The sequence below is a fragment of the Nilaparvata lugens genome, chromosome X (genome assembly GCF_014356525.2).
Source record: "Nilaparvata lugens isolate BPH chromosome X, ASM1435652v1, whole genome shotgun sequence".
Taxonomy (NCBI): Eukaryota; Metazoa; Arthropoda; class Insecta; order Hemiptera; family Delphacidae; genus Nilaparvata; species Nilaparvata lugens.
This window is the reverse complement of record NC_052518.1, coordinates 59,457,236-59,481,905: the sequence shown is the minus strand read 5'-3', so window position 1 is coordinate 59,481,905 and position 24,670 is coordinate 59,457,236. Positions and strand designations below refer to the sequence as shown.

The 24,670-nt window shown below is 36.1% G+C and overlaps 1 protein-coding gene across 1 annotated transcript; it reads right to left on the bottom strand.

Annotated features, from left to right (window-relative positions):
* Positions 1 to 4,423: 4,423 nt before the first annotated feature.
* Positions 4,424 to 22,790, bottom strand: LOC120354632. The gene is made up of 3 exons (XM_039441999.1): positions 22,750 to 22,790; positions 20,342 to 21,963; positions 4,424 to 4,437 (listed from the first exon to the last, which is right to left on the bottom strand). The coding sequence occupies exons 2-3, from the start codon at positions 21,942 to 21,944 to the stop codon at positions 4,424 to 4,426; spliced, it is 1,617 nt and encodes a 538-aa protein (XP_039297933.1). The 5' UTR covers positions 21,945 to 21,963; positions 22,750 to 22,790.
* Between the last annotated feature and the right edge of the window lie 1,880 nt (positions 22,791 to 24,670).

Below are 24,670 nucleotides of genomic sequence, written 5' to 3'. Positions count from 1 at the left end.
AACTGGTTTATGTATTTCAATAGCTTCAATTTTTCCTTCTTCCTTAGTTAAATTATTTTCAATAATTTCTTTAGTTACTGATGATTTTATGAATTTACTTTTATTAGTTTTACATACCAAACATTTAGCTGCTATTCTATATAATCCATTACTAGTTTGAACTATTTCTGAATTCTTATTTTTAGTTTTCTTTTTACATTTTTGACAATGAATAAGCTTATCCATTTATTTAATAAGAAAAATACATCCATCATCTTGAAAAATTACTTCATAATTTTTAAGATAATGGATGTATGTTTTTTATTAAATAAATTTTTTAATAAATGGAACAAATTAAAACATTCAATTTAACAGAATCATTTCAAGTATTTATAAAAGGAGTTAGAGAAAAAACTGAAATAGTTTTACAAAATGGAAATGATAAAATTATTCTTGATACAGATAGATGGACTGAACTTTTCAAACATATATCTTCAATAAATAATGAATATTATAATAGATTCAAGTATCAATATAATGATTTATAAAAATATAAAATATCTTGAAATTTTTTCCATATAAATAGAAATATAAAAATGTCTTCATTAATAAAACAATTCAATAATTATGGAAAATTAAGATAACTAAAAAAATAAAAGAGTTAGAAATTAATAAAGAATATGAAATTTTAAATATTAGAAAAATCAAAACAAAAAATAATGTATGTTTCATATCAGTTGAATTAGAAGAATTTATAACATATTTACCAAAAAAGTATTAGAAATGTTTGATGAAAAATCTATTAAAGAATTTAATAAACTTAAAATAAAATTAGTTTTATTAGGTTTAGAAGATGATGATAAATATCCTATATTGGAAATGAGAGAATTTTCATAATTTTTTGAAATTTAAAATTCTAATGAAAAATTAAAAAATTAAAAATTAAATTCCAAATCAAATTAAAATGGAGACTTTTGATCTCCAAGTAAAATTCAATTTTCTTGATTTATTTAATAAATTAAATTGAATGATATTTTCCAATTTTTCTTGAAAAATAAGTCCAAAAAATTTTTCTGATACTTAACAGTATTTTTTATGATTGAAAAATTTATTAATTTTATACTTGAATTTTATTAATTTTATACTTGAATTTTATCAATTATTTTATTAAATTTCATTAAAATTAGACTAAATTTGATGAAATTTGATTGAAAATAACATATAATTTTGTTGAAATATGATTGATCCATAAGTGGGGTAGAATCCTCATGTTACTATCTACTAACATGTGTACAATTGAGGAGATGATGCAATTACCTTGGCAGCAAATTGAGACCGAATATATACGGCAACACCTCCTCCACCCTTGCCGATCCTGTCATTTCTAAATAAGGTATAGCCAGGAACATTGAAGTATTCCGTAGAGAGGCTTGGTTTCAAGAATGTCTCACTAATAGCAATAATATCCACCGAGACCGTAGAGAACATTAACCTGAACTCGTCAAAATGAGCTGGCAGGGATTGGGCGGCGTTGATATGACATAATTTAAGTAGGTTTGAATGATCATCAAAAACTGATTCCAGCTCATTAATGAAGTCGGACATCTGTTGGAATTTATATCTTCAAGAAAATAATATTGAATGGAAATAGAAACTGGGATAGAAGAATTAAGAGATAGTTGAATGATATGGAATTAATTATATTATTAAAATAATATGGAATTAATTAATTATTGATATGGAGTTAAGAGATAGTTGAGTGAAATTTGGATACTGGTGATCAGTCTACTGAAATTAAGATGGATAGGATTGAAAAGTCTCACAGCAAGTTATATATTGGCTACTCTCTATGTACTTCAACAAACATATTCTAATAATATATAATAAAAACAGCAACCACTGAATGCAAAAGTTTATTTCTGAAATAAATAATTTTATATTATTGAGGGGGGTCACGTTTAACAACCACGAAATGCAGAAAGCTCTATAAGGCTATTATGGAGTACAGTTGTGAGGTCATTTCTACCGGAAAGCCAACCTACTGGCCCTCAGATATGCAAAAAATTCCAGACCTAATAGATTTCTTCTCAATTAAAAATTTGAGTTTCAACTACTTGAGTATTGAGGAAAGTTTCGACCTTGATTCTGACCATTCTCCAATTCTTCTACAGCTGAGTGAAACTATAATACAAAAACAAAATGAACGGCCAGGGCTTGTTAATACCCGTACAGACTGGGAAGGATTTCAACAGATGCTGGAAGAAAAAATAATCCTTGATGTACCATTGAGAAGCATGGAACAGCTTGATGGAGAACTGGAAAAATTTGTCATTGATGTGCAACAGGCAGCCTGGTGGAACACCCCACAAGTAAGAAGAAGAACTGCAGGAAATAGCTACTCAACAGAAGTAAGGGAAATGATTGCTGAAAAAATGAGAGCAAGGAAAAAATGGCAACAAACAAGAACTTCACAAGATAAAAGGCAACTTAATCATTCAACTTAACAGCTCAGAAGAGAAATCCAACAAATTAAGAATGAATCAATGAATCATTATCTGAGAAATCTTACAGGAGATGAAAGCACCGACTACTCTCTCTGGAAGGCAGCCAGGAAATTTAAAAAACTCATTCAGCATGCAGCAGCAATTAGGGAACGGGATGGCTCATGGACTAGAAGCAATACAGAAAAAGCTCAAGCATTTGCTGATCATCTGGTAAACACATTTCAACCACACAATCATGATGAGCTAGAAATTGAAGAGGATTTTATTCAGGAGAGCGAAGAGTTTAGACATGTTACACTGGATGAAGTAGAGAAAGAAATAAAAAAATTAAATACAAAAAAGCACCAGGATTTGATTTAATAACAGGAGTAGTATTGAAGAATCTACCAAGGAAAGCTATAGTGAAATTAACTAATATTATAAATGCCGTTTTTATACTCAAATATGTTCCTTGCATGTGGAAGGTAGCTGAGGTGGTAATGATCCCAAAACCTGGAAAAGAGCCTCACAACATCTCATCATACCGGCCAATATCTCTGCTTCCAGTTATGTCAAAACTTTTTGAAAGAATATTGTTGAAAAGGCTGACTCCCATTATTGAAAGGGAAAAATTGATACCAGATCATCAATTCGGCTTCAGGAAAAAACATTCAACAATTGATCAGGTACACAGGATTGTAAATATAATAGAAAGGTCGTTGGAAGAGAAAAAAGTTTGTTCTGCAGCATTTCTGGATGTGAGTCAAGCTTTTGATAGAATCTGGCATGAAGGACTAATCAATAAGTTGAAAAAGTTACTTCCAAAGCAATTCACAGACATCTTACATTCTTATTTAACTGGACGATACTTCAGAGTGAACCATGAAGATGCTTATTCTGGACTAGAAGAAATAAAAGCAGGAGTACCACAAGAGAGTGTTCTGGGGCCGATTCTCTATCAACATTTGCCGACAACACAGCAATATTAGCTATAGACGACAAGATTGAAAGTGCCACAGCAAAACTTCAAAGATCTCTCAGAAAAATTGGAGACTGGACAACAAAATGGAAGATTGTACTCAATGAAGCAAAATCAGTTCATATCAATTTCACCAACAAGAGGGCTCAACCCATACCAATAATCATCAACAATCAAATAGTACCATTTTCCAATGATGCCAGGTACCTAGGTATGACTTTAGATGCAAAGCTTCGCTGGAAGGTCCATGTTAAGAAGAAGAGAGAAGAGCTGGGAATAAAATACAAGAGACTCTGGTGGCTGATTGGAAGGAACTCCATCCTGTCGATTCCAAACAAAATACTCCTGTATAAGCAGATTCTAAAGCCAGTATGGATGTATGGTATACAACTTTGGGGGTGTACCAAAGACAGTAACATCAAAGTCATACAACGCTCCCAAAACAAGGTGATGAGAAACATTGCTGATGCTCCTTGGTACGTCAGAAACAGCGACCTTCACAGAGACCTGCAAGTCGACCTGGTATGCAGCGAAATCCTGAGGCATGCAGAGAAACACGAGGCTCGACTCCACCAACACCACAACATCGAAGCCTTCCAGCTGCTGGAAAATGAAGGATTGGTGAGGAGGCTAAAAAGGAAGTAGCCATTTGAACTGGTCTAGTGCTGATTCAAGTGTCTTGTGTCCAGTGAAAAGCAGAGCAGTGGAAATGAGTGAAACCCACCTGTGTAGTACAGTCATAAGCAGTGTATTAATAATATTAGAATTTGAATAGGAGACCCTATGGAGGATTCTCTTGTATGGAGCATTAATTAGTATTATAGGACAGAAAAATGATTGCTCATTAGTCCCTAGACTAGATAGCAATGTATCGTTGAATAAAAAAAAAATTATTGAGAGCTCAATATAATTGATCCGATTATTTATTGGTTGATCAATAGTGATAGAAGAATAGAATTGGATAGGCTGGTTAAATGAGTGACTATTTTAAAGTCACTGAAAAAAAAGTTAAATAAAGTAAAAAAACAAAACAAAAAAATGGAGGGTAGGACATTGGAGAAATTGCTTTATTAGATGAAGGAGTAAAAAAGGTGAATAGCTTCAAATATCTTGGTTCACATTTAACATCTGACGGAAATCTCGATGTCAAAATAGACTATAGAATAAAATCTGGGTGGAAAATTTGAAGAGACGTTCAGGAGTGTTATCTGACAGGAAAATCAGCATAAGAGTGAAGGGTGTGGCGAATCATCTGCTATTTTCAACACGTGTGGAACATGTGTTCAGCAACTAGTAATCAACTTGTGTTAGTTTGTTATCAATATTTCAGTTTATAATTTGTCATTATTTCAAGCCAACTTATTCATCTCATACTCATGTATTTTGTATTATTGGAAATATGCAATGAAATGCCTATATTGGTGACCCCCGTGATCAACAGCAAGCATTTTTACAGGTATTTCATGTGAGTAAGAATTACCTAGATAATTACCTAATTACTCAAGTTATCCACAACGATGGATGAAGAACAAATTTCTGTTCAATGTGAACAGTTCACATTATTACAGCATCAATTGGATAACTTTTGCCGAGAATTTAAAATTCTAAAAAAAATGTATTTCTAAAACTCTTTTCAACCTATAAAAAGATTAAATTTTGCATTGAACACTTTCAAGTTTCAATTTTCACAAAAATGAAAATTACACTTCTGAAGAATGAATCTAGTAGTAAACATAATAAAAAAAAACACTTTTTGAATACCGCTAAACATGTGGACTGGGAGAGAGCAATATTTCGTGATGAAGCATGCATAAATGACAGTACTATGTAATTCAGGAATGGGAAAGAAGAGTGAAAATTCATGGATGAAACACTCGGTTAAACCGAGTGTTTCATCCATGAATTTTATTTATTGATGCTTCTAAGCATCACTCAGTTAGAGAATGCTTACAACAACTGGTTGAAGGTACATGCAACCTCTTGCTTTCTTTTCAAAAATATTATCTTTGAAAGGAAGTTGCTGGCCAGTATACTATGAGAACCTCTTGCTTCCTTAAAAAAAATTACCATATGGCAGATTAGGAAGGGAGGAAAACACAGACTATGCTTCAACTCGGCTTGGCCCTTCTACTTCCACCAGCTCACCGCAAGTCAGAGGGAGCAAACAACTTTTGGGTACCTCCACTCTAAACCTAGCGCCGTAGTGCAGGATGGTTTCTTACAGCTTGGCTTTGTTGTCATTCGTAATGGGTGTCTGGCTTGGAAGTGTTTCGGCCGCATTGCAGGATGACTGCTAACGGTTGCCGGAAGGTCAACAGCTGGATTTTTTTCGTTATTTTTCGTGATAGAGAAATTCTAATTGCAGATTCGTTCTCAGCGACCCCAAGTTTAGCCTAAAGGCTCAGAATGTCAACAATGTTTTTAAATAATTAAAAATCATCATGAAAAGTCATTAATATGGTAGTACACCACGTTTCTGGAAACTTTTTACTGGTGACTGGAGTTTATAGGCAACACAAAAATAAAAATAATCGTGAGAAAGAAAACTGCTGATGAACGCGAATAAGACCGCCACTCCATTGTTCTATTGTCTCGGCTGCTTGGCTGAGCCTGGCTGGAGGGATCAAATAACCGACTGGTTTGATCTTTCGTCTGTCCGCTAGGCGGAAATACGCCGACCATTGCTGGGTGGAAGATGTTACTGCGGCCGCTCACATTCCCACCAACGCTGCTATTACTTGCTGTCTCAGCGCCTAGACCGATTCAGCCAAGCAATCAGCCTGCACTGCGGAGCTAGGTTAAGGTCCAACTGGTTTACCAGCAGGGGAAGAACTAATTTGTCTCACTGGAGGAGCCTGCTTATAATAGCAGGGTAGTCCCTTCCAGTGGGCAAGAGTTAGCTACCAGTGTAAGTGTTGCGCGCTGGGGATGCGTGCCAGCAGTAACGGGACTCTTAACAGCCTAGGCGAATGTTCTGTGCTCAGGTAGTGAGCGGTTGGCGTGATCTAGTGGTTTCGCGATGAAGCGAGGGTATCAACACAGACCACAAGCCTCTAGTCTATGCTTTCCAACTAATCCACTCCACAAACTCAACCAAATCAACAATCAAAAATCAACCAATAAACTTCCATCAATTCAACTCTATCAATTATCATTCATCTCGGAGTATTTGACAGATATACAATATGTCAAAGGTACTCAACTTCAAAAGACAAGACCAGAGAATTCTCCTCTTTCATTGGAGCTTGTACCCATTCCTGGATCACTACTTACTGTGCTCTGTGATGTATCTACAGGGACACCTTGACCGTTTATTACACAATCTATTAGATGACAAGTATCTGACAGCCTCCACAATCTGAGTTATCCTGGCCCCAATGCTTCACTCAAGTTGGTCAGCAATTGATTAAAGTTGGCCAAATCGTCTGCCCGGTGGTGTGATGTGGCGATCCATCTGCTATTCCTCACACGTGTAGAACATGTGTTTAGCAACTTGCATTCAACTTGTATTAGTTATTTTATTAGTTGTTATCAATATTTCAGTTCAAAATTTGTCATCATTCCATTAAAGCCAACTTATTCATCTTGTCCAATGTAGCCTATTTTGTATTATAGGAAATATGCAACGAAATTCCCGTGAGGTAAGGTCCATAAAACAGCAATGATTCATGGTGCAGAGGGATGGCCTATTGAAAAGCCATGGGAAAGGAAACTGGATGTGGCCAATAAACAATAACAACTGACTAGACCAATTAAGTAATGGATTGCAAATAAGATATCAGTACGATATATAAGATATCAGATATCAGTACCATAGAGAAACAATAGCATTACACTATTGCTTCTCTATGCTTTTACTTAGATACTTGTGTGGAGTGACTAGACTGGATAGGATTGGGAAGGAAAGGATTAAAGGGATAACTAGAGCTAGATTATAACTTTCTATATACTCAGTTCAATGATTAATCATCATATAAAGCTAAATTGGTCTAATGAGTTGTTATTGTTTATTGTGTAATGTCTAATCTAGCTTTCCCCAATATTATCTTTCTATGTACTTAGTCCAATCCATTACTGATATCTTATTTGCAATCCATTACTAAATTGGTCTAATCAGTTGGTATTGTTTATTGTGTAATGTCTAATCTAGCTTTCCCTAATATTATCTTTCTATGTACTTAGTCCAATCCATTACTGATATCTTATTTACAATCCATTACTAAATTGGTCTAATCAGTTGTTATTGTTTATTGTGTAATTTCTAATCTAGCTTCCCTCAATGTTATCAATGTAACTGTTTCATATAAATACGGTATTAGAATCAATGTAAAGTAGTCTTAAGCAATATTCTGTATTATGTAGTTGTAGTGTACAGGCTCGGCCTGAATAAAGTCTTTTTAAAAACGCACAGTGTGTTCCTGCACCCTTAACTGGCGCCCGAACTTCTGTAGATCTTCCTTGTGAAATTGTTCGTGTTCTTTGAACTCTCCCAGGCCGATTTTTTTTTCTCAGCACTCCGCCGAATTTTCATAAGAGAACTATGAAACCCTACAGCAGGACACCGTGCAAAGAATCAGTAGCCAGCCACGAAAAGCAACAACCAGAACTGCAAGACTCCAATACTCACACAGATTGTAACCCGCAGACGTTATCATCTCAATCATCTGCTATCCACCATTGTGGGCCAACACCTGAATAGATTTTCACCAATTCCTACACGAGTTCCATCCAGCAAGGAGATTCCTGGACGAACCTCTCGAAAAAATCTCAAGTGGCCTCAAACCACAACAGTCGACATCTGATGTGCCGAACCAACTAGTTCCAGTGACCCACAATATCAGTGCTCCACGTCCGGACCCTCCACATCACCTGCAACCTCAACTTCAAGAACTTCACGGATCTCACCAACTTGGAAAAGGTACAATGGCTTCAAAAATCCTTTCAGCCAGCACTACTAATTTAGTACCATCATTTAATGGCGACCTTCTAGAACTACTCTATTTTTTAAGAATTTGTCAAGAAATATATGATGAATTCTGTAGCCAAAATGTGCAAGCACGAGAGACTAACCACTGGCTTTTATTCCACCACACTTACAGTCATCTCTCAGGGAAAGCCCGTACGGCTGCCCGAGGTTGAAGAACTATTCCTGACTTATTGACTGCAATTAAAAATAATTTTTGCGAAAAAAGACCTATAGCTGACTTAGTAACACAAGCCATGATGCTCAAACCATTCAGTAACGAGTCAACCAATGATTTTCTTGATAGGTTTAAGTACAAAAAGAGTGTTATAATCGATCGCTATAGCATGGAGAAACTCTCTGATGACACAATCACTTACTTGACTAGTCAACTTGATCGCACATTGATGACCACTCTCATTCGAAATGTACCAGCAGACTCTGCTGCTTTCCTTAGGGTACACAAAATTCTATCAATTGAAGATGCTCAAAACAGCTCATTGCATGATTTCGATGAGTCATTTGATTCCAAACCCTCAATTCGTAACTCCCGTAACAATAACTATCGTAACTTTGAAGACAATCGTGATAATCGCTTCAATCACTTTAATGACAGTTGTAATAGTCCCAACAGAAACAATCACTACAATAATCAGCAACGAAACGTTCATCCTGGCTTCACCAGACACAACACCCCAAATTTTGAAAATCCTCCTAAATTCCAAAATGGCAGACAATTCAGCAACAATCACAATGGTAGTGCTTTTGCAAATCGGCATCATTCTGATTCCAACACCGTGTCAATGTGCACTGTTTCAAACAGAGCATATCAAAATCATCACATTGTAGAAGAGTCTGATGAAAACTCTTCAGTTGAAGATCAGCTCTCCACATTAACCAAACATATGAACCTTTTGACTGAAAAAATTACCTCACTTACTGATCATTTTTTCAGAAACAGGCAAGGACTCGAAGAATTTAACTTAAATAATTGTACAAACCTTCCGAGTCTACCCTATTTTATTGACCACAAAAACCGCAAATGGCTAATAGATATTGGCTCCGAAAAAAACTATATTCATCCGAGCATTCTTACCAAAGATGACCAACTAATTGAGAAAGATTTTATAGTTAAGACCGCCACATGGGCAAAAATGGGTCACAATTTTATAAAATTTGACACTTTCGAAACATTTGCACTCGACTCATAGTTCCTTTGCAAGTATTTCCTTTTTCCAATGGCTATGATGCATTATTGGGTTGCGAAACATTGGAACAACTTAAAGCCTCCGTTAATTTGTCAAAAATGCAACTTGAATTCGAAAATGGTATCTTTATTCCCCTAAAACGTGAAAAAACTAAAGTTGACCTGAAACGAGGATTGCATAAATTCAAACTTCCCGTAAAAGGTAACCTCAAATATGGAGTCGTTCAAAAAATCGAAAATAATGATTTAACAATTGAAGATTCCCTCGTGCAATTCGATGAACAATTTACATATTGTCTGATTCATGCCAACCAGGACAAGACTGTTCATCTTGATCCCCTTGACATTGAAGAAGTGCATCGTGTAGTCAATCATGGAATAATACCTGATACAAAAAATATCTCAGTCTCTAGCCTCGATATGCAGGAATTGTTCCACTCTTTTAGTGAAAATACATTGGATGAAATACGCAATGAAATACCCTCTCTAATTTGTACATCTCACATGAACGAAGAAGAAAGAGAATTTATCATGGAATTGTTATCAGAGTTCCCTGAAATGATTAAGTGTGAACACAACTCTCTAACAAGCACTAATCTTCTCCAAAATAGAATTAAAACCAAGATTGACGATTATATCTATACCAAGAACCATCGCTAGCCCGAATGCTATAGAGAAGATGTTAAAATTGAAATTGAAAAACTCTTGAAGAACAAGGTCATTCAACATAGTAATTCCCCGTACAATTCCCCAATTTGGGTTGTCCCAAAGAAAAAAGATGTGTCCGGTAAGCGTAAAATCCACATAGTAATTGACTATCGTAAGCTTAATGACATCACTGTAAGTGATAGGTTCCCACTCCCTAACATAGAAGATTTATTCGGAAAAATCAGAAAAGCTACATACTTTTCAGCGATAGATTTGTCATCAGGTTTTCACCAAATTGAAATGGATCCTGAATCTATCCCAAAAACCGCTTTCTCCACAGGAAATGGTCATTTTGAATTTCTGCGCATGCCTTTCGGTTTAAAAAATGCCCCTCTGACTTTTCAAAGAGCAATGAATCTGATTTTCTCAGACACACCCAACGTCCTTGTCTACTTGGACGACATAATTATTTTTTCAGACAGCCTTTCCGAACACAAAAAGCATCTTCGGACGGTATTATAAAAATTGAAAAATCACAACCTTCAAATTCAATTGGATAAAACCGAATTCTTCAAACGAGAACTATTGTATTTAGGGCACATAATTTCGAGTGATGGCCTACACTCGAAATACATACATACATGACTACATACATACCACATACATACTACATACATACTACGTACATACAATACTACATACAATACTACATACATACTCGAAAAACTCATACATGGGGATGGAATCCAGAAAAATTAAACGCTGTAAAGAACTTTCCAATACCTAAAACACCTAAAGCAATTAATCAATTCTTAGGTCTCACTGGCTACTACCGTAAAATTATCTATAACTACGCGAAAATTGCTAAACCTCTTACGCATTGTCTTCACAAAGATGCAAAAGTCGATCCCACAAACAAGGAATTTTTAAATGCTTTCGAAACTTAAAAAATCTGCATTGCAAAACGAACCAATTCTCAGACTTCCAGAATTCTCAAAAAGCTTCACACTCACCACAGATGCAAGCTAATTTGCGATTGGAGCAGTCCTGTCGCAAAATTTTGAGAAAAACGATCTCCCTATTGCCTATGTCTCTCGCACTTTAAATAGGTCAGAAGAAAATCTCTACAATTGAAAAAGAACTTCTTGTAATCGTATGGGCATGTAAACATTTCAGACCATACCTATACGGCCAACGTTTTGTATTGAAAACTGATCACAAACCTCTTGTTTGGTTGAAGAGTCTGAAAGAACCCAATTCAAAACTATTACGATGGCGACTCCTATTAGAGGAATTTGATTTCGAAATTCAATTTTTAAAGGGTGAAACCAATTTTGTGGCCGAAAGTTTGTCTAGAATAAAACTTGACACGCACGATCTTTTAAATACTCTGTCAACCTTGCCTCAGTTCTTCAGGATTTCATTGATGACTACTGCCCACCTGCAATTCCCAATAATGACAATGTAAGTACTCAAACGGTACACAGTCAACTTAGTTCAGATAATAATCATATTGCAATCATGGATGAGGACAAGATCATTAATGTTGAACACAATCAAATAATCATCAAACGAGGTACAGACGATCCCACATTCCAAAAAATATTTAATAAGAATCGGCTAACCATTTATTTCGACGCCTTTTTCGATCTAGATTGTATGCTTGCTATTTGCCGTGAATATCTAAGACCGAACACAACTTATGGACTTTTTTGTAAAGGAACAGGTATACTAGAACGCTCATTTACAGACTTTCAAAGACGGTTCACTTCCTTGATTCGCGAACACTTTGTGACCATTACCATTAAAATATATTCTAAGTTTGTTATTGATGTAACTAAAACTGATGAGCAACAAGAGATTATTGCACAACACCATGTAGGAAAAACATGCCATCGAGGTATTAATGAAAATCTCGCAAAACTTAAACAGAAATACTACTGGCCATGTATGATTGATGATGTTAAACTTTTCATAAACCAATGTACTACCTGTGCACAAACTGAATACGAACGCCACCCAATTAAAGAGAAGTATCAAATAACACCTACACCATCTAAACCATTTGAAAAGCTTCAAGTCGATACGTATACCTTCAAACAAATGAAAATCTTAACTATAGTCGATTGCTTTTCAAAGAAACTAACGACATTCCCCCTAGAAACTCTCAACTCACATGAAATAAATGAGACCTTCATTCAATATCTCTCCTTTTTCCCATGCCCCTCCGAGGTTCAATCAGACAATGGACGAGAATTTGATAATCACAGTTTCAAACAGCTTCTTCATCTTTATGATATTGAACTCCATCTTACAACACCCGGTCACCCAGACTCTCAAGGCCTAATTGAACGCACTCATTCTACCCTAGGAGAAATACTCAACACAGTACTCCTTGAGAAACCTAATATTAAAACAGACGAAGCGTTAATGATTACAGTGACAGCCTATAATAATTCTCTCAATTCCACCCATAGTATGACACCTTTCGAAATGACGTTTGGTCACGTAAAACCAGCGCCAACCCCTATTGCAAATGACATACTCGAAGAACAAGTCTACTCTCATTTTGACAAATTGAAAACACTCCACAAATTGACTAGAGATAAAGTAGTTTCGGGAAAAAACAAATAGAACTAATAGATTAAATGAATCCAGAGAAGAAACAACCGATTTGCCAACCACTGTCTTCATCAAGTCAATTCATAATAGAAAAGAAAAACCGAAATATTTCGAAGCTAAGGTGACAGGCCCAAGACAGGCGACATCTCAGAATAAACGCGAACCTTTCAGAATCCACCCTAAACGTCTTAAAAGACCTCGAAAGATCATTAAGAAATCTACTGTTACAGATGCTGACCAGAATGATGCTGATAGGCCTACTGCTGGCCCTAGTAATCAAACTCAGAGTCCACGGATATGAGCTCACGGACTCAACAAATACAGCCGGAGCAATCCCAATTAAAACAAGTAGCGATGTTTTTTCTAACACATCTCATGCACATATTCACACTATAAATATACCAGCTCTAGGTTACGAAATTGACATAAGTAGATGCATAACCCGGATTCAAACGCTTTTTTTTATTACTTTTCCCCCCCCTCCCCCCTCCCCCCGCACCCATCCTACCTTCCCCGCACCTCCCCCGCTCCTGCCGCACCTCTCCCGCCCCCGCCCCCCTTAGAAGAACCTCTCTCTCTCTCTCTAGAAGAAGAGGAAGAAGAAGGAGAAGAAGAAGAGAAGAAGAAGGAGAAGAAGAAGAGAAGAAGAAGGAGAAGAAGAAGAGAAGAAGAAGGAGAAGAAGAAGGAGAGGAAGATGATACTCTCTCTCTCTCTTGTCATGCTCTAGTTAGAAGGAGAGAGAGAGTATCATCTTCCTCTCCTTCTTCTTCTCCTTCTTCTTCCTCTTCTTCTTCTCCTTCTTCTTCCTCTTCTTCTTCTCCTTCTTCTTCCTCTTCTTCTTCTCCTTCTTCTTCCTCTTCTTCTAGAGAGAGAGAGAGAGGTTCTTCTAAGGGGGGCGGGGGCGGGAGAGGTGCGGCAGGAGCGGGGGAGGTGCGGGGAAGGTAGGATGGGTGCGGGGGGAGGGGGGAGGGGGGGAAAAGTAATAAAAAAAAGCGTTTGAATCCGGGTTATGCATCTACTTACGTCAATTTCGTAACCTAGAGCTGGTATATTTATAGTGTGAATATGTGCATGAGATGTGTTAGAAAAAACATCGCTACTTGTTTTAATTGGGATTGCTCCGGCTGTATTTGTTGAGTCCGTGAGCTCATATCCGTGGACTCTGAGTTTGATTACTAGGGCCAGCAGTAGGCCTATCAGCATCATTCTGGTCAGCATCTGTAACAGTAGATTTCTTAATGATCTTTCGAGGTCTTTTAAGACGTTTAGGGTGGATTCTGAAAGGTTCGCGTTTATTCTGAGATGTCGCCTGTCTTGGGCCTGTCACCTTAGCTTCGAAATATTTCGGTTTTTCTTTTCTATTATGAATTGACTTGATGAAGACAGTGGTTGGCAAATCGGTTGTTTCTTCTCTGGATTCATTTAATCTATTAGTTCTATTTGTTTTTTCCCGAAACTACTTTATCTCTAGTCAATTTGTGGAGTGTTTTCAATTTGTCAAAATGAGAGTAGACTTGTTCTTCGAGTATGTCATTTGCAATAGGGGTTGGCGCTGGTTTTACGTGACCAAACATCATTTCGAAAGGTGTCATACTATGGGTGGAATTGAGAGAATTATTATAGGCTGTCACTGCAATCAGTAACGCTTCGTCTGTTTTAATATTAGGTTTCTCAAGGAGTACTGTGTTGAGTATTTCTCCTAGGGTAGAATGAGTGCGTTCAATTAGGCCTTGAGAGTCTGGGTGACCGGGTGTTGTAAGATGGAGTTCAATATCATAAAGATGAAGAAGCTGTTTGAAACTGTGATTATCAAATTCTCGTCCATTGTCTGATTGAACCTCGGAGGGGCATGGGAAAAAGGAGAGATATTGAATGAAGGTCTCATTTATTTCATGTGAGTTGAGAGTTTCTAGGGGGAATGTCGTTAGTTTCTTTGAAAAGCAATCGACTATAGTTAAGATTTTCATTTGTTTGAAGGTATACGTATCGACTTGAAGCTTTTCAAATGGTTTAGATGGCGTAGGTGTTATTTGATACTTCTCTTTAATTGGGTGGCGTTCGTATTCAGTTTGTGCACAGGTAGTACATTGGTTTATGAAAAGTTTAACATCATCAATCATACATGGCCAGTAGTATTTCTGTTTAAGTTTTGCGAGATTTTCATTAATACCTCGATGGCATGTTTTTCCTACATGGTGTTGTGCAATAATCTCTTGTTGCTCATCAGTTTTAGTTACATCAATAACAAACTTAGAATATATTTTAATGGTAATGGTCGCAAAGTGTTCGCAAATCAAGGAAGTTAACCGTCTTTGAAAGTCTGTAAATGAGCGTTCTAGTATACCTGTTCCTTTACAAAAAAGTCCATAAGTTGTGTTCGGTCTTAGATATTCACGGCAAATAGCAAGCATACAATCTAGATCGAAAAAGGCGTCGAAATAAATGGTTAGCCGATTCTTATTAAATATTTTTTGGAATGTGGGATCGTCTGTACCTCGTTTGATGATTATTTGATTGTGTTCAACATTAATGATCTTGTCCTCATCCATGATTGCAATATGATTATTATCTGAACTAAGTTGACTGTGTACCGTTTGAGTACTTACATTGTCATTATTGGGAATTGCAGGTGGGCAGTAGTCATCAATGAAATCCTGAAGAACTGAGGCAAGGTTGACAGAGTATTTAAAAGATCGTGCGTGTCAAGTTTTATTCTAGACAAACTTTCGGCCACAAAATTGGTTTCACCCTTTAAAAATTGAATTTCGAAATCAAATTCCTCTAATAGGAGTCGCCATCGTAATAGTTTTGAATTGGGTTCTTTCAGACTCTTCAACCAAACAAGAGGTTTGTGATCAGTTTTCAATACAAAACGTTGGCCGTATAGGTATGGTCTGAAATGTTTACATGCCCATACGATTACAAGAAGTTCTTTTTCAATTGTAGAGATTTTCCTCTGACCTATTTAAAGTGCGAGAGACATAGGCAATAGGGAGATCGTTTTTCTCAAAATTTTGCGACAGGACTGCTCCAATCGCAAATTAGCTTGCATCTGTGGTGAGTGTGAAGCTTTTTGAGAATTCTGGAAGTCTGAGAATTGGTTCGTTTTGCAATGCAGATTTTTTAAGTTTCGAAAGCATTTAAAAATTCCTTGTTTGTGGGATCGACTTTTGCATCTTTGTGAAGACAATGCGTAAGAGGTTTAGCAATTTTCGCGTAGTTATAGATAATTTTACGGTAGTAGCCAGTGAGACCTGAGAATTGATTAATTGCTTTAGGTGTTTTAGGTATTGGAAAGTTCTTTACAGCGTTTAATTTTTCTGGATTCCATCCCCATGTATGAGTTTTTCGAGTATGTATGTAGTATTGTATGTAGTATTGTATGTACGTAGTATGTATGTAGTATGTATGTGGTATGTATGTAGTCATGTATGTATGTATTTCGAGTGTAGGCCATCACTCGAAATTATGTGCCCTAAATACAATAGTTCTCGTTTGAAGAATTCGGTTTTATCCAATTGAATTTGAAGGTTGTGATTTTTCAATTTTTATAATACCGTCCGAAGATGCTTTTTGTGTTCGGAAAGGCTGTCTGAAAAAATAATTATGTCGTCCAAGTAGACAAGGACGTTGGGTGTGTCTGAGAAAATCAGATTCATTGCTCTTTGAAAAGTCGGAGGGGCATTTTTTAAACCGAAAGGCATGCGCAGAAATTCAAAATGACCATTTCCTGTGGAGAAAGCGGTTTTTGGGATAGATTCAGGATCCATTTCAATTTGGTGAAAACCTGATGACAAATCTATCGCTGAAAAGTATGTAGCTTTTCTGATTTTTCCGAATAAATCTTCTATGTTAGGGAGTGGGAACCTATCACTTACAGTGATGTCATTAAGCTTACGATAGTCAATTACTATGTGGATTTTACGCTTACCGGACACATCTTTTTTCTTTGGGACAACCCAAATTGGGGAATTGTACGGGGAATTACTATGTTGAATGACCTTGTTCTTCAAGAGTTTTTCAATTTCAATTTTAACATCTTCTCTATAGCATTCGGGCTAGCGATGGTTCTTGGTATAGATATAATCGTCAATCTTGGTTTTAATTCTATTTTGGAGAAGATTAGTGCTTGTTAGAGAGTTGTGTTCACACTTAATCATTTCAGGGAACTCTGATAACAATTCCATGATAAATTCTCTTTCTTCTTCGTTCATGTGAGATGTACGAATTAGAGAGGGTATTTCATTGCGTATTTCATCCAATGTATTTTCACTAAAAGAGTGGAACAATTCCTGCATATCGAGGCTAGAGACTGAGATATTTTTTGTATCAGGTATTATTCCATGATTGACTACACGATGCACTTCTTCAATGTCAAGGGGATCAAGATGAACAGTCTTGTCCTGGTTGGCATGAATCAGACAATATGTAAATTGTTCATCGAATTGCACGAGGGAATCTTCAATTGTTAAATCATTATTTTCGATTTTTTGAACGACTCCATATTTGAGGTTACCTTTTACGGGAAGTTTGAATTTATGCCATCCTCGTTTCAGGTCAACTTTAGTTTTTTCACGTTTTAGGGGAATAAAGATACCATTTTCGAATTCAAGTTGCATTTTTGACAAATTAACGGAGGCTTTAAGTTGTTCCAATGTTTCGCAACCCAATAATGCATCATAGCCATTGGAAAAAGGAAATACTTGCAAAGGAACTATGAGTCGAGTGCAAATGTTTCGAAAGTGTCAAATTTTATAAAATTGTGACCCATTTTTGCCCATGTGGCGGTCTTAACTATAAAATCTTTCTCAATTAGTTGGTCATCTTTGGTAAGAATGCTTGGATGAATATAGTTTTTTTCGGAGCCTATATCTATTAGCCATTTGCGGTTTTTGTGGTCAATAAAATAGGGTAGACTCGGAAGGTTTGTACAATTATTTAAGTTAAATTCTTCGAGTCCTTGCCTGTTTCTGAAAAAATGATCAGTAAGTGAGGTAATTTTTTCAGTCAATTGTACGATTAAATCTCTCAGCGATACTAGCTTTCTTATCAGTAAAAACAGAATAATGCTTGATATTATACTTATCTAACAAATCTTTCACATGCTTATTAAAATACTCCTTCCCTCCATCTGTCTGGAAAAAACGCATATGTCTATTCTTACAAATAATGGGTTCGAGTGCATTATAAACACTTTGTGCAGTCTTATTCTTTAAAGGTATACAATAAGCGTACTTAGTAAAACAATTAATAACAACTAAAATATAACGATATCCTTTATTGAATTTAGATAAGCTACCCATCTCAATCAGATCTGATTGATATAAATCGTTCTCATTCTTCAACTCATATCTGCGTGTGGGGTAATTTACACGTGCAGCAGAGTGAAGCTCTGCTGCTAATTTTGCTCTAATATTACTCATTCTTCTTATTCTTTGTGTGAAGACACGCTTGAAACAGAATTCGATGTGTTGGTCACTAGCTCGTTACACACACACTGATCTGTGCCATCAGTTTGCTATTTTGTAGTGACCGAATGGTAATGTATCGATTCCGTTCTCTGCAATAAAGCGCTTGTCATCGAATGGGCTTAAACAAACCTTTGCGTATTCAATTTGATGCATGTTATGATTGAAGGATCTCAACATATTACATTTTTCTATATGTTGACATCGTTCAATCAAACATTTCTTATACAAGTCAAAACTAAGTTTTCTATTTTTCACATGTGTCTTCACACCTTTTGCTACACACTCATTTACAGTTTCCTCCTTCTCATTATTTACAAGATATGAATATAATTTCGCCCGTAATCCCAGAAAAGATTTTAAAGGAAATGAAGCTGCCTCATCCTTAAATTTCCCTACAACTTTATTCCTCTCATTGGAGAAGCATTCGTGCTCAGCTGGGTAATTTGAAGTGTCAAACAATTCTAGATTTTCTCTTATCAGTTGGTAGACGTCGGGTGTCTCCAATGATAAGAGGAAGCCATCTGTATCAGTCATACAGAGCTGGATGCGTTGCCATGGTATGATTTTTTGCAATTTACAATAGAAAAAATCATACATGTGCAGTTTACTCAAATCCAGAATGCAGAAACCTGAATAGATTGGCTTATTCATTTTTAGTTCCAACTTTCGCGAGAAAACCGCAATCACATCCGAACTTATTATTTGCCAGCGTTTACATAGGGGATTTGAAATGTACTTATCTAGACGCTTGGCGTCTGTGATAATTTGAACATTACATTGATGCCGATTTCCCTGTATCGATTTTCCATAGCATAAGTTACTCATCTGTTTAAAGAAGGACACTTCAAATTTATTTTTCGCGGCTTGCCTATTACAGGTATTGAACTCAATGTAGTTCTTCAACCAAGGCGATTGGGAAAAGCTAATGACTCGATGTACCTTTGTTAATTGCAATCCGAGTTGAAGGTACAGTTTCAAATTCATGTAATGAACAATGTACCTCTCTCGATCAAAAAGCGTGTTCATGAGTTTTTTAGTCAGAGTTTGACCGTTCTCATTGGTTTGGTACTCGGAGAACAATTCGCTAGGAGGAATTTGATGAAGTGGAGCGAGAGGGAAATTGGCATGCATATCATGTAACTCCTGTGGGTACTTGAGATCACATTCAATTACATAACCAGTTTCTGATTCACTCTCCAAATTTGTAAAGTCAAGAGCATGGATTTCTTCCTCTGAGAGGAACTTGAAAATTCCATAAGGTAAGAATTGATTCATAGAGTGCGCATACAAAGAATTACAATCTATATAAAGCAAATAGTTACTTGGTTTTGTGGGATCGTATGTGTCAGGGATGTGTTTGTTATTGGCTTCGCAATAACGCTTGCCAATAAACGAAACACCACCGCGCATTCCTGATTCAAACAATAGATGTATATCAGGATTGCTAATCAATTGGAGTTCAACCCGGGTGAACTTTAACATACAATTCCAAGTGTAATGAGCAAGCGAAAGAAAATGAGTCACATCGAGGCCATATGACCTAAAAAGCGTTGACCTCATTTCTTCGAAAACCTCAACTAATAGCATGACGTCTAGGCACAGATAGAAATCATGATACTTGCCGAGAGATTTCAACTTGAATGTTGAGAACACTCTTTGTGCATGCTCATATTCTTTGGGGGAGAGGGGTGTATCGTTAAGATCATTATAAAAACATTCTATCGGAGGGAGAGAAGTCTCAGCGAATTTTTCAGGGCAAGATATGTACGAATAGGGATATACTCCTTTTTTCAACAATAGTTGCCTTTGTTCGAGATCGGGGTCATTAAATACTGAAAACAGTCGTTTGAACTTCGATTCCATATCTGTACTATCTACCAAGTTGCGCACTAATACTTCTAAAGATTCATTCATAAATTTATATGAATCTAAAAACTTGATTTTTCCCACTGTCAATGTCAAAAATCTTTCTGATGTATTGGCAATACAGGAAATTTCTTTTTTACATTTTGCGAGAGCTTTTAGAATAAAATGACTGTCAAATCCCCTAAAATTATGGAAGTAATAGCTAATCGTATCGTCAGTTCGAGTATTTAAATTACACGACACATGAGCAGCACACAAAAACTTTCCATTTTCATGTGCATGATGGCGAACCTTTGTGTCTGTTTCGGTAAAAACTTCATCGCAAAGGCCGCACTTATCAGCGTTTTGAAATTCGCGTTGCTGACGATCACTTAAATGCTCCATCGGAATTTCACATTTTATATCTGCACTCAATAAATCACCCACTTCGACTATTTCCTTGAGAAATTTCTCCATGATCTTTTCATTGATATTACTCGATCTATAGAGTACTGGCCCGTACGCGATATCCCCATTCACATCAATTACAACGAAACAATACCCGCATGGAATATGACGCACCGTTTTCTTGGTGTAACTTCTGGTAATAGGTACATCCTCAGATTCATTATCATCCATATTCACAACAAATGTTTCCAAATCCGTGTAGATTGTATACTTTTTCTTCAAAGTCGAACCGAGTTTTCTAAATTTGATTGTCTCACCACATTTTGGGTATGAAGTTCTCTGAGACTGGAACTTTGAACAAAGCTCTAGATGTCTCATCAAATTTGCTTTCCCATCCCGGTTTACTCTTTTGTCTGATGTAAATCTGTGAAAACAGAAATTACAAACAGCTACTTGTTCTTTAGCTTTCGAAAGGTGAGAAAGAAGACGCGACAATCCATTTTTCCCGTTCGCGGTGTTAATTAAACAAAAATGAGTTTTTCCTGCATCGCCTTTCAACATTAAAAGATTAATTTGGTATTTACGCGTACGGAATATGCTTGTTCGATAGGGGAAAAACTTTTTGTTGTCATACGCGATAACATGAATTGCGATGTCTGTATTGAGAATTTCAAATTTCTTTATGTTGCGATTGGTGGTTGGGAAATTAACTCCGCGAGTGTTCAGCCTGTGAGCAAATTTGCTCAAATATTTCACCGTTAAGCGACTGTTATTCGGTTTCTGGTGAAAATAGGCTAGAACACTCCACAGAAAACACTTTTTATCAGAAAGATTTTTGATATTGATAACACATTTCTTATTGTTGATGAACTGGGGTGTTTGAATATAACTGCTTGTGTACATTGGATTATATCTAATCACATTTACATCAAGCGAGTCAATCTTCTTCAACACCCACCCACTCCCAAATCGAACAAAGTTATCGAATGAACTTAAAATTTTCCTAACTGCTAACATAAATTGTTCATTCAATTCGTCATAACTCTCCAAGACATTCATGCCTATGGCCGAGTAGCTATGAAGATTCACAATGGATGAAACAGCTTCGGATTCCTCTGATTCTAAAACTACCATCTTATACAATAATACATTTAATACTAAAAACCATTTGACATTTCCTTCGAAACGTGCAGCGTGTTCTCTTATTATCTCGAAAACACGAGTTTTCGAGTTTTGAAGCACATTTTCAATGTCAGGTGCTACGTTTTCGAAGGAAATGCGATGGCGAATTGCTCGCGAACTCACCCCTCCAACTCTGTGTTCTCTGCTATGCTCCATCTCTGCTACTAGCGGGTTACTGAAAACAAACAAAGAATATATTACTATGGCACAGAATTAGATATAAAAACAAGTAAACATTAATCTAAAAATCAGTTGTGATTTAACAAGCTGCAAGTACAGTGCAAAAAATGCTCTCACAGGATCAGATTTTCATGCACGAACGATTGAGGTTATTAACATTTGATAATCGTTGGAAATTAGAATCGAGTCTGTTGTCACCTCAAAATATGGCTAAACAAGGTTTTAAATTTGTGCGAGCACCTGACATTGTTCAATGCGTGTTTTGTTCAGTATATTTAGAAAATTGGTTGCCAACAGATGATCCTAGTAAGGAACATGAGCGATGTAGTCCAAATTGTGGATGGCGCAAAGAAGATAATATTTCATGTGAAGAGGAGAATTTCAATAATAATATTCTACGGCAATATGAAGAGCGAGTTTTAACTTTCCATCGTCCAGAACCATTCAAGCTCTCGGTATTTATTAATAGAGCAGACTATTTTGCAATAAATGGATACTTTTTACATGAGAAATCATATCTGCAATGTGTATATTGCAAATATATTATTGAAAATCCTTATGAAAAAGTGATACATGTTCCATTTTGTATATATAAAAAGATGAGCTATAATGGAAAAGAAACGACAAATGATGAAAAAGAAGATGCTGTGGGAAAACAAGCTGGATATTGTACAATATGCACTCTGTTGTAATCGAGATATTAGTGATTCCTAAGTAATCAGGAAACAAGTAACTTCTGAAAAATCATGATTAGAAAAATAAAGAATTGTATCATACTTACATGCAATGAATGATGTGCTGTACTGTCTCTCTCTCTCTCTCTCTCTCTCTCTCTCTCTCTCTCTGCTTACACTAGTTCTTCACACGTCTTTCCTCCTCGAAGACTGGAGTGATTATGCAGTCTCGAACTCTGTGAAATCAACGAACATAATGAAAATCACAATAATAATATTGAGAAGAAATTTAGCAAGTCAACATGTGATGTTAATTATGAAAATTAATGAGGAGATTACATTCGAAATATTGTTATTCGAGATATCTGGAAGTGAGAATTTGAGTGAATTGTGAGAATTTGATATTTTTTCTCTGAATGCACCTTGCTGCATGTGTAAGCATGCATTTGTATGTCAAGGATGTGACAAGTGGGAAAATGCACTATCTCTCACTCATCCTAAAACAGAGAGAGAGGATCGAATGAGTATATAAGTGGCGGTTATTGGATTTGCCAGCTTCATTCGACCACTAGTCACGTTTCACACATATCCTCACTATCATCATCATGGAGTCCACACGTGAGCAGTACATCCTTCCGGATACACCTCCTCAACAAGAACCATCATTCCCATCTTACTGGGCAGCGCAAGCTGCGCGGAAGAAGAAGATTCCTTCTACCAGTGGTGCTCCCCCTGCTGCATCCGAGCCCGTGGAGTTGCCCCTGAAGAGACGTGGAGTCTTCGTGGAGAGAGGGATGAGCGGCGATGAGCTCATTATACCAAACACACCACCATCTCATCTAGGATGGGCACCGAAGCGAGTGCCGCTAACAACAATTACCACCAACAGACAGCAGGGGAAGAGAAAACTGCAATTTCTGGAGGAGGAGGAGGAAGAAACCAACTTCGTACCCTCACAGGTTAGTTATTTCAAATATTATTATTAACATGTAATGTGAACAGATAATTTTAAATAATGTTGTCATCCAAAAGCTTGCTAGTATCTGATAAATTTCTTACTGAGAAAAACTAATTTCCAATGTTCACATTACATGTACTCACATTGGAGTTATTGATGAATCTGATTTGAAAGACAATTTCTTGATAACGAATATAGGAACTTAATTCAACTTTAGAGTTCAGTTAAGATGTATATTCGACTACATGAATATGATATATTCATTTGAATTGAGCATAAATTGTTTTATGAAATCAAGAAATATAATTATTTGAAGTGATTAGGTTGAATGCATGCTACTATCTAATAAGTGAGAAAAACTAATTTCCAATAGATGTCTTTGTACAATGCACAATGTGATATTAAATGATTAGAGTTCAGTTAAGATGTGTATAATTTTATTTTTGAACTGATCAAGCTTACTAGTAGTTCAGTCAAAAAATTGAATAAGATGAATATTTTGATTTCATTATTATGATGCTTACATATTATTTGCTATAATATTGAAGTGATAAGAAAATTACTGATTTAGTTGATAGTTATATTGTGATATTAAATGATTAGAGTTCAGTTAAGATGTGTATAATTTTATTTTTGAACTGATCAACCTTACTAGTAGTTCAGTCAAAAATTGAATAAGATGAATATTTTGATTTCATTATTATGATGCATTTTTTGCTATAATATTGAAGTGATAAGAAAATTACTGATTCAGTTGATAGTTATTTGTTGCAATGAAAGAGTTTGCTTATTAATTTGATTCACTATTGGATTCTGCAAGAAATATTATTTCAATAACTGATATTACTCACTTTGTGTAGAGAATGTCTTGTCAATCCGATGATATCAAGTTGAGATTATGACAATAATCTGTTGATCACAAGTAGAGAATGTCTTGTCAATCTGATGATATCAAGTTGAGATTATGACAATAATCTGTTGATCACAAGTAGTTGATAATCTGAAACAAATTATAATAAAGTTACTAATCATAGATTTTCATTTTAACAGAAACGTATGTCTGAGAACAC

What these genes read in the sequence shown, in the direction of transcription:
- LOC120354632 (XM_039441999.1), bottom strand. Translation starts at nt 21,944, where the DNA reads ATGGAGCATAGCAGAGAACACAGAGTTGGAGGGGTGAGTTCGCGAGCA.